This window comes from Aspergillus tanneri (genome assembly GCF_003426965.1).
Source record: "Aspergillus tanneri strain NIH1004 chromosome Unknown AapTan_1_pilon_pilon_pilon, whole genome shotgun sequence".
Lineage (NCBI taxonomy): Eukaryota > Fungi > Ascomycota > Eurotiomycetes > Eurotiales > Aspergillaceae > Aspergillus > Aspergillus tanneri.
Genome location: NW_022984628.1, coordinates 3,261,960 through 3,278,884, shown reverse-complemented (window position 1 = coordinate 3,278,884; position 16,925 = coordinate 3,261,960). Strand labels below are relative to the sequence as shown.

General features: G+C 47.9%; 5 protein-coding genes across 5 annotated transcripts; 3 read left to right on the top strand and 2 right to left on the bottom strand.

Annotated features, from left to right (window-relative positions):
• Window positions 1-2,256: 2,256 nt before the first annotated feature.
• Window positions 2,257-4,834, top strand: ATNIH1004_003069 (alpha-1,2-mannosidase family protein; the record flags this gene model as incomplete). The annotated part of the gene is made up of 5 exons (XM_033567751.1): window positions 2,257-2,342; window positions 2,404-2,945; window positions 3,017-3,450; window positions 3,517-4,283; window positions 4,378-4,834. The coding sequence occupies 5 exons, from the start codon at window positions 2,257-2,259 to the stop codon at window positions 4,832-4,834; spliced, it is 2,286 nt and encodes a 761-aa protein (XP_033429746.1).
• Window positions 4,835-7,073: 2,239 nt separating this feature from the next.
• On the top strand, window positions 7,074-7,946 carry ATNIH1004_003068 (uncharacterized protein; the record flags this gene model as incomplete). The annotated part of the gene is made up of 1 exon (XM_033567750.1): window positions 7,074-7,946. The coding sequence occupies one exon, from the start codon at window positions 7,074-7,076 to the stop codon at window positions 7,944-7,946; it is 873 nt and encodes a 290-aa protein (XP_033429745.1).
• Window positions 7,947-9,157: 1,211 nt separating this feature from the next.
• Window positions 9,158-11,689, top strand: GLC3 (1,4-alpha-glucan branching enzyme GLC3; the record flags this gene model as incomplete). The annotated part of the gene is made up of 8 exons (XM_033567749.1): window positions 9,158-9,191; window positions 9,259-9,383; window positions 9,484-9,583; window positions 9,639-9,751; window positions 9,816-10,507; window positions 10,560-10,895; window positions 10,943-11,573; window positions 11,663-11,689. The coding sequence occupies 8 exons, from the start codon at window positions 9,158-9,160 to the stop codon at window positions 11,687-11,689; spliced, it is 2,058 nt and encodes a 685-aa protein (XP_033429744.1).
• An 871-nt stretch (window positions 11,690-12,560) lies between these two features.
• ATP2 (F1F0 ATP synthase subunit beta) lies at window positions 12,561-14,662 on the bottom strand (the record flags this gene model as incomplete). The annotated part of the gene is made up of 7 exons (XM_033567748.1): window positions 12,561-12,643; window positions 12,711-13,560; window positions 13,627-13,943; window positions 14,077-14,119; window positions 14,177-14,262; window positions 14,402-14,568; window positions 14,652-14,662. The coding sequence occupies 7 exons, from the start codon at window positions 14,660-14,662 to the stop codon at window positions 12,561-12,563; spliced, it is 1,557 nt and encodes a 518-aa protein (XP_033429743.1).
• A 1,268-nt stretch (window positions 14,663-15,930) lies between these two features.
• COX5A_1 (cytochrome c oxidase subunit IV family protein) lies at window positions 15,931-16,703 on the bottom strand (the record flags this gene model as incomplete). Its single annotated transcript, XM_033567747.1, has 3 exons — window positions 15,931-16,020; window positions 16,107-16,300; window positions 16,394-16,703. The coding sequence occupies 3 exons, from the start codon at window positions 16,701-16,703 to the stop codon at window positions 15,931-15,933; spliced, it is 594 nt and encodes a 197-aa protein (XP_033429742.1).
• Between the last annotated feature and the right edge of the window lie 222 nt (window positions 16,704-16,925).

Genomic DNA, 16,925 nt, shown 5'->3' with positions numbered 1-16,925 from the left:
TACTATTTAACAACACTATTAATAGTTGAAGGCTACGTTCATAAAATAGAAGCCGACTATTCTGATATGCGGTATTACTATTGTAACATGCGCCCATACCATTGACTCGTCAAGCCACTTAGGTATGACATTCCGATGTGTACCTATTCCAAGTAGCCCCTTGAGTGAGAAATGCTGATTCCTCCAGAATTGTGACAAAATAAATACTAGTGAGGGAATTTGATCCGAAATGTACATCTGGTCACCCTCTACATCGAAAGGCAGGTTACAGTTTCACCCAGTGGTTTTAAATATATACTAACAATTCAGTCCTCCTATGAAAGCTCAGGCCAAAAGGATTGGAACAATGCCATCTCTGTTTAGGATCGGATGACTCCTTACCTTCAGAGTTCTGGTCCTCCTTTCCCTCGCTATTGGTGAAAATCTTTCCAATTATCGTGCAGAGTGATATCCGCTAACAAGGACTTACTTAGGTGGTTCTTAGCAGCGTACTCATTGGGAGGCAGGTAATTTATTAAAGAAGACAATAGAATGGCTCTTCGACAGTAGGCTCTTCCACTTCCCCATATTGTTTTTGATTGGCTGATCAGTAAGAGAAGCTTTGGAGGTATTATTTGTCTCAATTTAAACCACAAAAGCCAGACGTTGAGAACAGGTTGTTGTCTTATGCTTAGTCATTTGTCCAGCCGTTGACAGATTAGGCAAGATATAAACATCTTTAATGTACATATGGTCTCTCGTATTCACCACCATCTCAAATACTTGCTATATAATACCTGTACTGCCGAGTCTGCTCAGTAATTGGCAATGTAAGCGACGCATGACTCCAGAGCACAGATGAGTCCACACGACGACACTATTGTTTCTAGAGCTGAAGTTCCATCCAGAGACAAAAGGAGAAACAAGACAAAAGGCAGGGATTGACAGGAACCTGGAATATACAACCTTCCAATTCTTGCCCTACAAGGAAGGAGCGATCCACGAGATATCTCCATGTCACACGTGGTGCGGCAGAGATATATTACCCCTCCACCACGAAGCTCATATTCAGCCCCCAATGGCGATGTTCGATGTTCGATGCATATGAAGGGATGGTTGCTCTCGCTCTTACCGTGTTTTCATATAGGGCCTGTAACCTTCTGTGGGTTCACCTGACCGACTGCTGATTTTGGTTAGTCAGCAATTGGTTATGTGACAAGAGTCTCAGCCAATCAGCGGACACCAGGGTACCCCCTGCTGATCGACGTAGCATGTGGGTGGATCATTGGCGATTATCAGGGAATCGCCCAGATGGTCATCGCACGTCTTCCTAAATGGTGCATGATCATCTCTGCAACCGCGCCCTAATCTTGGGCCCTAAACCAGGCTAACTCGCGAGAAAACGAACATGTGCGCTTATGACTGGCTGCTGATGCATTGATTGCAGTGCATCCACTGGCTCCAGTGAAAAGACGCAGAGATACTAGTAGTGAAATATAGTCCCGGCCTAGATGGGAAGGAGTGATCACTTAGGCAGGCATACTCCTTCTACTTAGGTGTTATTCAGGAGTTCCTCTCCAAAATAGAGAATGCCCTATTATCTGATAAGTTCGTTTTCGTCCATTATTCCCTCAGATGGTATGCCGCCATAAGCATTCCAGCCAAGTAAGAGGCCGCTAGAAACGCCCCGAAATGCTCTCCTCCGCATCTGTAACTGTAATTGGAAACTTAGGCAATGGCTAGATCCTAGATAGAACCGAGGACAAAGATTGCTCATCCACAAAGTCTCGACCATCGTTTCTGTCCTAGGAAACATGGCGTTTCCTCTTTCGCTGAACCTCAACCGAACCCACCCACGCATGGAGTATAGGTAGCAGCCAGACCCTGCCTGCTTGATATTTTTTAGTCTCCCATCCATTATATCCTTAGTCTGAGTCTACCGGTTCCATAGATTAACGGGCCCTCTCTCATTCACCTGTGATCTCACCATGTGCGATATTCCCCTACACCCAGTGGTTTAGTACTCCCCTACCTGGCGATGTTGAGCCCCTCCATCCTCGTCCTTTCGTTATTCAAAGTCCCATGGTCCAGTTTTCCCCCGCAAGAAGTGGGAGTTCACATTCATTGTTAAGGAAGAAATGGGTATCCTGGACTCGATGGCAACTAGAAAAGCCTCCTGGCTGCACACTGCTCTTCATTGCGTCCGTCCTTTTCCTCTCCCTGATGATTCTCGACCTGGCGATCCTAACAAGACTCCTTGTAGGGTTGGTATTAACCATGGCTTTGGGAAGCGCCCTGTTGGTGCTCACTTTAGTGAAGCCGGCCGTCTGGGCGGCCACTTTGACTTCCCATGTCAATCCTTTGTGAGTGCCACAACGTAGCGTTGGCCTATGTTGCCTCCACCTCTCTAATGTGGTTGAAAAGTTTGGGAAGTGCAGGTGGTGGAAATAATTTCCCTGGGGTTGCTCGACCTTTCGGCATGGTGAAATTAGGTCCCGACCTGCATGACCCTGGTAAGGATGCCTACTCTGGCTACTTGCCGCATGGCGAATTCTCGGGATTCAGCATGATGCATGAGCAAGGCACTGGGGGTGCTCCGAAATATGGTACGGTGTCGCAGTTGCCATTGGTTGGTAACCTTAGTAACCCCCTATCAAATAAAACTGTCTCTCGGTCTGGAACCGATCAAGCATCAGTGGGATATTACAAGGCGCAGACTTCTGAGGGAATTGTTGTCGAGTTAAGTGCTTCTGCTCATGCAGGCATCTATCAGTATACCTTCCCTGAGGGATCACATGGGAGCGTCTTGGTGGACATCTCTCACGTACTGCCTTCTTTCCGAGGTCAAGGTCTTGGTCAAGGTTACAAAGGTGGAAACATCACCATCTTCCATGATAGCCATTATGAAGGTCACGGTGTTTATGACAATGGTTGGAACCGTTCTCCAGATTGGTCCATTTATTTCTGTGAGCCTCACGTGCTGTTCAGTCCCGTGTTGAACCTGCAAATAGCATCTGAGCTAACTGTTGTGAACCAGGCGGCTACTTCGATACTGCGCCTATCAATAACAAGACATATGTGGGAACTGATGCAGGGGGCAGCGAAGAGCAAACAGGCGGGTTTGCAACGTCATCCTCGAGCTCAAACCGTGTCGGAGGAGTTTTTTCCTTTCAGGAGTCGGCGGTGACCTCTCGCGTTGGAATTTCTTGGATATCTACAGAAAAGGCTTGCAGACACGTCCAAGATGAGATTCCTGAAGGAACAGATCTCCACTCTGTGGTTCAAGATGCCCAGTCAGAATGGGAATCAAAGGTGCTGTCAAAAGTTACCACCACAAGCACCAACCAGACGAGCCTCACTTTGCTGTACACATCCCTCTACTTTATGCATCTGATCCCTACCAATCAGACCGGCGAAAACCCAAAATGGTCTTCTGAAGAACCATATTATCAGGATATTTTTACCTATTGGGTATGTGGTTCCTTTAGCCTTCAATGGCGACAAAGAATACTAGCAGGAAGCTAACATTGGTGCCAGGACCTCTTCCGCTGCTCCACAGCTCTTATGCAAGTCTTGCAACCCGAGGCATATGAAGAACAGATTCGATCTCTTATTGACATCTGGCGCTTCGATGGCTACCTCCCCGATGCCCGCTCGTCAAATTACAATGGCCGCACGCAGGGGGGCTCCAATGCCGATAATATCCTGGCCGATGCTTATGTCAAAGGTGTTCGCGGTGCCGTAAATTGGGATGATGGATACCGTGCCATGGTAAAAGATGCAGAAGTGGCCCCGCCGAACGACCCGGTCGACCCTATGGCCCCAGATTCCTCAACAAAAGAGGGAAGGGGTGCGCTACCAGACTGGATCAAGCTCGGATTCATCACGCCAAGATACACTCGCGCCGTCACCAGAGCCGTAGAATATTCTTGCAACGATTTCGGTCTGTACCAGGTAGCATCAGGGCTAGGAAAGAATGACGACGCTGAGAAATATCTCAATCGCTCGCGGAACTGGCAAAACCATTGGAATCCCAACACGACTTCCTTGGGGTTCTCCGGATTTGTTGTCCCTCGTGATGAAAACGGCTTCATTGACACCGACCCCCTGAGAGACGGAGGCTACTGGGGGGACCCATACTACGAGGCTAACTCGTGGGCTTATTCCTGGGCTAGTGTCCATGATATGAAGCAGGTGATCGACATGATGGGAGGCGCACAGACTGTCGTCAAGCGACTCGACACCATGTTCACCAAAGGGGTCGACGGCTCCAGCGGAACCATTTTTGACTCTACGAACGAACCGTAAGTTTATTTCCCTGCTCAATGATTTGTCATGGGTTTCTTCACTGTCTTCTTTCAACCAATCTCGGATAGAGTTAGGCTGATGATTTCATAGCATGTTCAACATTCCGTACCTATATAATTATGTCAATCGACAGGACTTGTCAGTTTCCCAGTCCCGCAACATCGCAAAGACTTATTACCTTACGGGTGCGAACGGACTTCCCGGCAATAGCGATGCTGGGGCAATGCAGACATGGCTTCTGTGGAATATGATTGGCCTGTACCCTGTCACAGGGCAGACGACTTTTTTAATCCACTCTCCATGGTTCGAGTCCCTGACGATCGAATTGGGTGGTGGCAAGAAACTGCATGTCACCGCGAAAGGCGGCGATGGAAACGGTGACAGCAATATCCAGGTGCAGCGACTCCAGGTAAACGGGAAAGACTGGAGAAAAAACTGGCTCACATGGGATGATATTTTTGCCGATGGAGGGAGCCTAGATTTCGAGCTTGGGGGCAGCCCAAGTAACTGGTTCACGGGGGAACTGCCACCCAGTCCAGCATCTTGAGACGGCGCATGTGATCTGCCAGGGGAGGTGGGCTCTGGACTTCGAGTTTGGATTCATTGTCCAGTACATAGCTAGTCACGACATCTTTTTACTGTTATTGTTAGTTTGAAGAGAGAGTCCACCGTAAATCATAAGGAGATTGTCAGAGTAAGCTCGTGGCCCATTCGGCCCATTCGACCCATTCAGCAGGACCAAACGGAAACCGACGGAGTGACAGTCACCTGGCAAGTCAACCAAGCAGACATTTGCTCATATAAACCTTGAGTTCTGTGAAATCAGGCCATGCTAGTGATTAACGAACTACTCAAATTGTCAGTCCCTCGGAGTCCGCCCATGAAGTCGCCAACGGAACCGACAGAGCACGAATATCACCCATAGCTTATCTCGCAAGAAGAAAATAACGAAACGTCATCAAGAGATTCTCCACCAGTTCCATTAAAGAGCCTGTCTGAGTGATAATTGGTGAGCGACAGAGAGATCAGCGTCTCCACTCCAGTCGCCTAAACTTGCAGATCACTCGGACAATTTGGATAGTTCTGTCTTTCTTCCTTGTTCAGTTGTTTCTAGTGTCGATGACTTCACTATTCATCAAAGATCTCCACTCACGTTTACAGCTGGATATTTGCCCCTTTTCCCATATTTTATACGGCAGAACAATGCCCATCATGATCTACACTCGCATCGTCGGGCAGCGTGGCTCAAAGGCCCCTATTCGGTGAATTAACCCCCAATCACATATAACCGTATAGCGACTACTACATAAAGCAAAACAGTTAAAGCACTAGTGAGTGTTATACATACCAGGTACATCCTAAGGATCCAGGGCCCACTTTCTGCTACTGTCAGCAAGTCTTGCAAATAGGGGTCAATTCCATTGCTAGAGAAACTCATATACCGATGGAATTAACATCGTGGATGATCGAGCAAAGGACCGGAGCGAGTCCCTGAATAGGAACACGAGGCAAAATTTGCTATTGATAAGCCAGGTGCCACTAACTATCCTTGGCTCTCGTTCGCCCAGAAAGGTGAGTAAGTGCTCCATAATCTGCAAACCTAAGTGGAATGGATGCACAGAAACAGCTCTATTTACGAAATATCATTTCCAGATCTCGTGCAGTAGTCTTTCGGGACTGCAATAAAACAAAGCGACTAGTAGGCTATTCTCCGGATAGCACTGTAGACTTGCAAATGTATGTCCAGACACTAGATATAATATCTATATCTGCTCCTGGGAAATTTGGTCATCAATCCATCTGCAGGAACCGCAGTAAATCCGGCCATCTAGTTGGTAGCGAAGCATATCTTAGCGCTATAGAACAATAGCAATAATAATTAAAATGCCAGGATTTCATATGTCCATTGCGAGACAGATCGCCAGACTGTATAAGCATCGTGAGAGGCTAAACCTTCAGTAGTGGCTTTTCGCTCGTTTTACTAATTCGTTCACATACTGTTCTGGTCATGCAGGTGGCTTTCAAATTGTCCGTTAAGGCATGAGCTCCGAAGATGCAAAATTAAGATGCAAATCACAATGGCAGTAGCGGTATAGAAATCCCAGAAGTTCCATGCAGAAAGCAAATCAGTGGATCCCCGAAGACAAATAGTGGCTTCGAACCCGATTATACTATCTTGGCCCATATAATGTTGATTAAACGCACATGCCAATTCAGAGGACAAAGTACCTCAGATAATGCATCTTTCAACACTGGAGCATATCCATATCCATGCATAGTGCATGCCATGATAAACTCTTTTTTTTTTTTTTTTGCCCCTTGGAAGCAGTCATGCTAGAAGCAAATGTGTCTTTTCATCATAATGATACTCATCATGGAACCGCAAAAGGAACAACACCGTAATTTGTGTTTTGTACTATATTCCGTATCCACAACCTAGTAGTCGGAGACCATCACCAAGCGTATAGTCTGGAGGAAGCCTCTTTGGCTCATGTGAGAGTTAATCTCGGTGCTTCGTACTCCGTATAGAATCGACCCACCGACTAGTGAACATGATGTCAAGTTGCTAAATGCTTGGAATGATGGCGAAAAAGGACGATCACCGATGAATTGCGGTATATAATTGCTTGACATGAGGTGCTCTTTCATCCAGCATCCAGCAGCGCATTGTCTCCTCGTTCAGTCATTCCTTCACTCCAACCAGGTCATTCTTTATTCTGCCTGACTTCATTCGTTAATTATCGCTCTTTTTCGACTCCATTTCCATTTAAGTGAATACCATCAAAATGAAAGCCTCTTTCATCACCATTTTCGCTACTCTGGCCTCCTCGGCTGTGGCTGCCCCTACTCTCCCCGTTCTTGGTGAGATCTCTGGGTCCGTTTCTGTTGGCCCCTCTGCCACTTCCACGACTTCTGTTAGCGCCGACGGCAAGATTATCCAGGACGTCGGCCACAGTGTCAACAAGATTCTGACTGTCACCGGGCCAAACGCGAAGAAGCTCCTCGTTGAGTTGAGCCCTGAAGTTACTGATCTCCTGTCCGGCTTGGGTCTCCCTGGTGTTGGTACGTCTATCGGCTCCATTATCAAGACTGCCGGCAGCGTCGGCGATCTAGTCAAGGACCTAGGCCCTGCTGTGGATGGCCTATTGACTGTTGTGAGCAAGGACCTCGGTGCTCTTTTGATCCAGCTGTCCCCTGAGGTTGCTGGTCTCCTGTCTGGCCTGGGTCTCCCTGGCGTTGGTGTTCCCGTTGGCTCGGTTGTTGCCACTCTCGGTGAGAACTTGAAGCGTTCTCCTGAGGGTAAGATTATCGAAGACGCTGCTCCTGTGGTCAAGGATGTTCTCGAGGTCACCGGTCTTGATGCCAAGCGCCTTCTCATCCAGCTCAGCCCTTCGGTCGCCTCCCTCCTTGCCAGTATCGATCTACCCGGTGTTGGTTTCTCTATCGGACAGGTAATCAAGGTCACTAGCAGCGTCGGTGATCTCCTCAAGGATCTCGGCGAGCCTGTTGAGCAACTCCTGACTGTTGTGGGCGAGGATGGCTCTGCCATCCTTATCAAACTGTCTCCTGAAATTGCCGATCTTCTCTCCGGTCTTGGTCTCCCCACTCTGGGCACTTCGGCTGGAAAAGTCATCGCTACCCTTGGCAAGATACTGTGAAATTGTAAGTCTACTTCGCAATTACCTGGGCTTATCTTTTAGAGAATGTGCTAATTTGGTTGAGCAGTGTTTCCAGCTTCGAACTGCAATTTGCAGTATAAAGCCCAGATCACATTGTGAGAGCCGTTTAAATTGGATATGAGAGCTATGAATAGCACGAACCAGATGTACATTAATCAGCTTGTGTTTCGCTCTTTGGAGCCCGGATAGAGAGGTCTATTTTATTGCACATATTGGCGACGCCCAAGAATACATTTTTAATCGGCACCCACGTGGCAGACAACGCCTTCTTTTTCTTTTTCTTTTTCTTTTTCTTTTTCTTTTTCTTTTTTTTTTTTTTTTTTTTTTTTTTTTTTTTTTTTTTTGCTTGTATCCTGTAGGTCGTCTTCGTACTCTCTAGGAATTGATTATTAAAGATCGAAGTAGGCGAACAAGCTGGCTGAACTTTGTTGGTCGGGTGACTCCCATCAGTGACTGTATTATCCACTTTCTCTGTGTACGGAAATAGTAGCAGATGACTATCAGCAGATATGTTTTAGGGAGTTTCAGGGGCTTTTCAAGGGCTGCGCACATGCAACCAGCAAATCCTGCATTTCCATTAACATCTGGGGCATCATAGAGTACGGAATAAGCTTTATCTTGCCGTTCCGCCAGTGTCCATGAGACTAAGGCAACGCCGACAGCACGCCGACTTGATGGAATAAACGTACATTGAAGTTATGCCTGACATGCGTAGTGCCAATACCCTGGGTTTGCAATTTATTTGAATCGACTGTGAGGGTCTAAAGCTCTATTCCTTTCTAGTAGTTTAGTTTGTGAACACAGAGGATTGCCGTTCATCCTGTACCTGTACGGTCGCATCACTCTATGTAGTCCCAACCAACACACGAGGGCAGAGTGCATCAATGCAGATCAGGAACAAATAATTTTGGTCACAAATGATTGGGGGGTGAAATGTGCATCATGGTCGTACCAGGGGTTGATATTTGTTGATGGATTCTCTGAGGGGTGATGTCACATGGGAGCTTTGGCCTCGACCTTCTCCCCCGCATGGCCTTTGAATTCAAGTTTGCTCCTCTCGACCTACTTCTCTCGACTACTTGTGCGGTTTTCACAGGATTTTTGGGTATTATTTGCTGTCTTTGCTGTTCTACTCATCATCACTTGCTATTGATAATCGACACCTTATATTTAGCGTTATCTCTATCCAAATGGCCTCTCAGGCTGTACCGCGTGACGGTACCGGTCAGTCAAAATCTTAAAATTGTTGTCTCCTTACATTTTCTCAAGCTCAGAAGCTAAAATTTCGTAGGTGTCATAGAGCTAGATCCTTGGCTTGAGCCTTTCCGGGAGGCTCTACAACGTCGGTTCCGATTTGTGGAAAGTTGGGTCAAGGCCATTGACGAGACTGAGGAGGGTTTAGAAAAGTATAGCAGAGTTAGTGCTCTTAAAACTTCATCCCTATTCAATTGAGAAGGGATAAACGGAAACAAATAAACAAGAACAAGATGACGATAGCTAAAAGCAATTCACTCAGGGTTATGAGAGATTCGGTCTCAATGTCGATGCCAACGGCAATATCACTTACAGGGAGTGGGCTCCCAATGCTCTGGAAGCACAGCTGGTGGGCGACTTCAGTATTTCTGCCCATGTGGATAATACCTTTGGTTAAATGATTACTGAGACTGGCAGATAATTGGGATGTCTCAACACATCAAATGACAAAGAATAGCTTTGGTGTCTGGGAAATTACACTACCAGCAAAAGATGGAAGCCCTCTGATTCCCCATAACAGCAAAATTAAGGTAGGTTTTCTACCTCTGAGAAATGTCATTTACTGTCTTCCTTTGCGGCTCATGTTATTTGCAGATCACAATGGTCACGCCCAATGGAGAGCGAATCTACAGAATTCCTGCATGGATCAAACGTGTGGTGCAAGATCTCAGCGTCTCTCCCACCTATGATGCAGTTTTTTGGAATCCACCAAAGGCAGAGCGGTACCAATTCCAACACTCACGTCCCAAAAGGCCCCAGAGCCTCCGTATCTACGAGGCACATGTGGGAATTTCTTCGCCAGAAACCAAAGTAGCAACATACAAAGAATTTACTGCCAACATGCTGCCTCGCATCAAATATTTAGGGTACAATGCAATCCAACTGATGGCCATTATGGAGCATGCCTACTACGCTAGCTTTGGGTATCAAGTCAACAACTTCTTCGCTGCGAGCAGTCGCTACGGAACTCCTGAAGATTTGAAAGAGCTCGTTGACAAGGCCCACAGTATGGGACTGGTAGTGCTTCTTGATGTCGTGCACAGTCACGCGTCGAAGAACGTTCTTGATGGGCTGAACATGTTCGATGGAACTGATCATCAATATTTCCATGGCGGTGGAAAGGGACAGCATGAGCTCTGGGACAGCCGACTCTTTAACTACGGCAACCATGAGGTTCTGCGCTTCCTCCTGAGTAACTTGCGTTTCTGGATGGAAGAATACGGCTTCGATGGCTTCCGATTTGATGGTGTCACAAGCATGCTTTATGCCCATCATGGTATTGGGACGTGCGTATTCAGTCTAGTTCACCTGGTCGTTACAAGCTAACCAGGTGTGTAGAGGATTCTCTGGTGGGTACCATGAGTACTTTGGATCATCAGTAGATGACGAAGGAGTCATGTACTTGACTCTCGCCAACGAGATGCTCCATCAACTCTACCCTGAGTGTATAACAGTGGCAGAAGATGTCTCCGGGATGCCCGCACTCTGCCTACCGCATGCTATTGGAGGGATTGGCTTCGACTACCGTCTCGGCATGGCAATCCCAGACATGTACATCAAACTTCTAAAGGAGCAGTCAGACAACGAATGGAACATGGGAAACCTCGCATTCACCTTGACAAATAGACGCCACGGCGAGAAGACAATCGCTTACGCGGAAAGCCACGATCAGGCGTAAGTTTCCCAGTACCACATCCAGACAACCACTAACGCCCAGATAGCCTGGTAGGTGACAAATCTATCATGATGTGGCTATGTGACAAGGAAATGTACACACATATGTCCGTCCTCACCGAATTCACTCCCATCATCGAACGAGGAATGGCCCTACACAAAATGATCCGACTCGTCACCCATGCCCTCGGAGGCGAAGGATACCTCAACTTCGAAGGCAACGAGTTCGGGCATCCGGAATGGCTCGATTTCCCCCGTGCAGGGAACAACAATTCCTTCTGGTATGCCCGTCGACAGCTGAACCTAACCGAGGACCATCTCCTCCGATATAGATTCCTTAATGAATTCGACCGTTCCATGCAACTATCCGAGGCAAAATACGGCTGGTTGCATTCCCCACAAGCATACATCAGTCTGAAGCACGAGGGCGACAAGGTCCTGGTCTTCGAACGCGCAGGGCTCCTTTGGGTCTTCAATTTTCATCCTACTCAGAGCTTTACCGACTACCGAGTCGGTGTCGAAGCTGCAGGTACCTATCGGATTGTCCTAGACACTGATGATACCGAATTCGGCGGTCTAGGACGTAACCACAAAGACACTCGCTTCTTCACCACAGATATGCCCTGGAACGAACGGAGCAACTTTCTCCAGGTTTATATCCCAACAAGATCAGCTTTGGTAAGGACTACCCTTTTACTTTAGAATATACATTCAAAACGAGCCTCTTTACACATTCAAAGTATATTCTAACAGCATCAATCGAACAGGTCCTAGCATTAGAAGAAACCCTCTAGAGTCTAGAGCAGCACTGGTATCTCAGCTAGATCCACCCCGACAAGCGAACGGTAAATCAGTCCAGCCCATGTTCCTTTCACCGTGCTTCAGCAATCTGTCCGTTTGCTTCAATTCTCATTCCCTATCATCTGTAGATTTGTTTTCAAATATCTAAAATCGATCGATGTCATGGAAAACCAATTTTACTATATTTAGCAACGTCCATTACATATACTGCAATAAATATCATGTGTGCATTGTAGTCATTGATTGTCCTTCCATTTCTTCAGCATGACAAGTCAATAGTCCACACTTGAAGATTAGGAATGCCCAAAGGTATGAATATATTAGCTCGTTGCAATATATTGGTTATTTCATACCCATTCCGGAACCTTATCTCATCTCACGAAAACAGAATTGACAGACATGGAAAATGCTAAATATTACTGAGCTGTCCAGATGAGGGACCCGGACTTGAAGAATGTAAATTACGTAGATACCTGGCTGAAGAGCAAAGTCCATCCAGTAGAAAGGAGCTATGCAAATATTACAGTTTACACTTACAAATAGACAATAGACTGAATTTCCAACAAAAGAAATGAATACAATTGTCCCAGCCCCAGGGTATCAGGCTGGCTGTGGTCATTTTAACTTACTTACATGAGCACATAGTGTAACACAGTCCAGAGGGTTTCCATCCTCCAGGCTTTAAAAGGTTCGAGTTTATAGTGCTCTTCGCCTTTTTCTAATAGAGAAGATAACCCTTCTTTCAGCTCCCTTTTTCTTAATTCGAATACTGTACACGTATCGATAGAAAATGGGACATTTCGGAAAGGAAGTCCATGTCTAACAAAAAAAAAAGGAAAAGGGCGCTCAAAAACAATATTACATTTAGGCCTTGTTCTCAAGCTCGGCCAGTAGCTTCTCACCCTTGGCGCGGGCAGATTCGAAGTTACCAACCATGTAGAAAGCGGCTAAGAAAATAGTCAGCATCAATGCTGCCTGCACTGGTACAGTCTTGGGGGAATTCGAATAACTTACCCTCAGGAAGGTTGTCACCCTCACCGTTTATAATAGCCTTGAAGCTGCTGATGGTGTCCTTGAGGTCGACCAGCTGACCCTCCATACCAGTGAAGACCTGGGCGACGGTGAAAGGCTGGCTCAGGAAACGCTGCATCTTACGGGCACGCTCGACGGTGAGCTTGTCGGCTTCCGAAAGTTCGTCCATACCCAAAATGGCAATGATATCCTGGAGGGACTTGTACTCCTGGAGCATCTGCTGGACACGGGTGGCGGTGTTGTAGTGATCCTCACCGACGATACGAGGGTCGAGCATACGGGACTTGGAGTCAAGAGGGTCGACAGCAGGATAGATACCCAACTCGGAGATACCACGAGACAAGACAGTGGTGGCGTCCAAGTGAGCAAAGGTGGTGGCGGGGGCAGGGTCAGTCAAATCGTCAGCGGGCACGTAGACGGCCTGGACGGAGGTAATGGAACCCTTGTTGGTGGTGGTGATACGCTCCTGCATACCACCCATGTCGACGGCCAGAGTGGGCTGGTAGCCGACGGCAGAGGGGATACGACCCAGAAGGGCAGACACCTCAGAACCGGCCTGGGTGAAACGGAAGATGTTGTCAATGAAGAGCAGCACATCCTGACCCTCCTCGTCACGGAAGTACTCGGCAATGGTCAGACCAGTCAAGGCGACACGGGCACGGGCACCGGGGGGCTCGTTCATCTGACCGAACACAAGGGACACCTTGGATTCACCTTCGAGATTGATAACACCAGTCTCCTGCATTTCGTGGTACAGATCGTTACCCTCACGGGTACGCTCACCGACACCAGTGAACACAGAGTAACCACCGTGAGCCTTGGCAATGTTGTTCTGGGGGAAAGATTAGACCATGCCATGTACTGAAAAAAGACTCATCTCGAAGCATGGCCAACTTACAATCAACTCCTGAATGAACACGGTCTTACCGACACCGGCACCACCGAACAGACCAATCTTTCCACCACGGGCGTAGGGGGCAAGCAGGTCGACGACCTTGATACCAGTGACGAGAATCTCAGCCGTAGTGGACTGCTCAACGAATTCAGGAGCCTCGGCGTGGATAGGGGAGTACTTGACGGCCTTGACGGGGCCACGCTCGTCAATGGGGTCACCAGTGACGTTGAGGATACGGCCCAGGGTAGCAGGGCCGACGGGGATCTTGATGGGAGCACCAGTGTCGTGAGCAGGGGAGCCACGAGTCAGACCCTCGGTACCTAAAACTGTGTCAGAGCAGCTACAATAGTATATGTCGAGATGCCGTGAAGCAAAAACGAGGATATTATATATATATATATATATACACCCAAGCCTGCCAGCGACATTACCAGCGAAAAAACGGTAGCTTACCATCCATAGCAATAGTACGGACGACGTTCTCTCCCAAGTGTTGCTAGGTTTGGGTTAGCTATAGGGGACTTGATGTCATCAAAGTTTCGCCGGTACATACCGAGACCTCCAGTACGAGTTTCTGGCCATTGTTCTCAGTCTCAATGGCGTTGAGAATGGCGGGAAGTTTATCGCCCTCAAACTTCACTATAGCCGAAAGTCAGAAATCGTGTTTCGAAGCATGAATTGGATCGATTGTGATGGTTGTTGGGATGGAATGGAGGCAATGAAAAGATTTTCGTGTAGCCCGCGAGAAGGAATTTTCTGGCAGGGAGTCGGCACATACCGTCAACGACGGCACCAATGACCTGGTGAATCTTGCCGCCCTGAGCAGCCTCGGTGCTGGCGAACCGGGCCAGAGAAGGCAATCCATTGATCTTAGACTGGAGAGCGCGACGTGCGACGGGGGTAGGGCGGGCAAAAGCAGCCCTCCCGAAGGTCCGGGCGAGACCGCTATAGGCGAGAAAATAGCTGTTAGCAAGCGAAAAAATTTAAGGGCAAAATGCAATGAGGAGAAAATTGGGGGGCCAACACACCTCTTGAACATGATGATGGTGTTTAAGAGCGAGATGGGGATAGATAAGGTCAAAGGGACGAGAAGATGGGGAGAGGGAAGAAAGAGGGAAGGGAAGGGAAGAGGTTGAGGTTGAGGTGGACACGGGCGAATGTGTCCGGCTTAGCCTTTCCGGGGCTGTTTTGCCGACGATCCCGTGATGTACCGAGCAACGCGCAGAACATCATCAGCGCTTAGGCGTCGTTGCCCTGGTGTTCATGGGCAATTGCTACGTGCTGGAGTGGTCTCGTCGACCGAATTCTCTACGGTGGTCTACCGTGTCTTTTCTATCGTCCATACGAGTGGATGGCGTTGCTCTCCAGCCTTGCCCTGATGGAGTTGGAGCTAGGGAATATTCGCACACAAATGAGGAGCTTCTTGGCACGGATACTTGGAAGGGGCAAAGCGATGCAACTTACCCCATCGACCTTCACCAACCTGGCCAATGGCTGCAGGAATGTCCATTCCCAGAGCCATTGATTGAAGATTCCCTCGATGAAACGTATTATTTTCCCAGAAGACAAAGATGATTTTAAACTGCTCCCTTCTGGTCGATGCGGCTCAGTCTAGACTATTTTTTGTTTTCTGTGCCAGAGCCGACTTCATCCGTCCACGGAGGTCTTTTATCCTGTTTCGGAGGAACGCTTGCAGAGAAAAATCTGATGTGTTCCCGTGATTCCCCATAGCCGATTCCCATTACATTTGCTAATTTTATCCTTTCTAAACAAGAGAATAATCCTACTAGCAATGTAATAATAATGGTAGTAAATTTACTTGCACAGAAATAATGGGTATACATACTACATAGATCAATCCATAGACATTGTGACCCTCGTAAACTTACTGTACCAAGTGTTAATGTCATCCCTTCCTTGTAACAATACAGTGGATATATAAACAAAATATCCACCATCTCATCCCCAATGGCAAAGCATAGTGGAAATCAAGAACCACCAAGTAGACAAGACCGTAATTTGTACACTTCCCCCTCCCTACTGGAGAATTGAACAGCCTCTATAATCGACCAGAGACGAACAGACAACAATCTTCTATAGCTACAAAGGAGATAGATTTGATTATTGCACAGTACGAGATACACAGGTCTTTTGGGCTGAGATTGGCAAAACAAATAAGACACGGACGAAGGGGAATACCCAACGATGAGACATCGCACGGGCGTCGTCGGGGTTGTGGGACACTGGTAGGCCGATTCAGCAGGTCCAATTGCTACACCTAATTCTCCCAGATCATTGTCCTCCAATTTACGACTTCTCCGCAGGGGGGCTCTGAACGAAACCCTTGCCCTCATAACCCTCGGCGCTGATGCCGTAGATAGGGTTGATTTTCTCCCTCTGTTGTGACACATTAGCAGCCATTTCTTCGCATCCAATAGGAACCGCAGCATCAGAATGTTGATGGGACAGCAGTCATCACGTACCAGGGCGTATTCATTGCTGGCTTCCTGCCATTCCTTGGACATAGTCTTGGGCTGGGGCTTAGCAAACAAGTGGATGGCGTAGAAGATAGCCACAGAGGCAAGAGTGAGCTGGGCGACCTTGACGGCAATCTTCAGGCCCTCTCCCTTAGGAGCCTGAGCGCGAGGGCCGTGGGGACCGAAAGCAATCCAGTAGGCTATAAAACGAGGGAAGGGTTAAAAAACAGCCTATCAACAAAATTCTGATGGACCAAAGTGACGGGAGATTGGGTGGAACGGGAAAATCATACCAGCCTTCTTTTCCTGCAGAGTCATCTGGTGCCAATCAACCTTCATGCGGTCCCTCAGTTGCATCCACAGTTCGGCCTGCTCCTGGGGAGGCATAGCCTCCCAACGCTTCTCGATACCGGCGAGTGTGGGATTGGCAATGGCATGCTCGGATGAGGCACGGGTCTGCTGAGGAGCGATAGACTTCTTCTCAGGCTGAGGGCGAGCATTCAGACAGGCCATTGGGCCCGGGACGGTGCGGTAGGAACGAATAGCGGTGGTGGGCATGGCCGAGCTGCGAGCAGCAGCACGAGGGACGGAGCGAAGGAACATCGTGTGGGAGGACGAGCGCGCGACTAAACTCAATCAATTGAATATAAAAATACAGCTCGATGGAAAGAAATCCACCATACCTCGGATTTAAGTATAGGTTACGTTGAGAGGGGAGTGGAGGGGAAGATCGAGACTCGCAATGGGAGACGAAGGCGATGTTCGACTGTGGTTTGAGGTGGAAAGTCGAGTATCCGGACGACTAGCTTAGTCCACTTTGTCTGC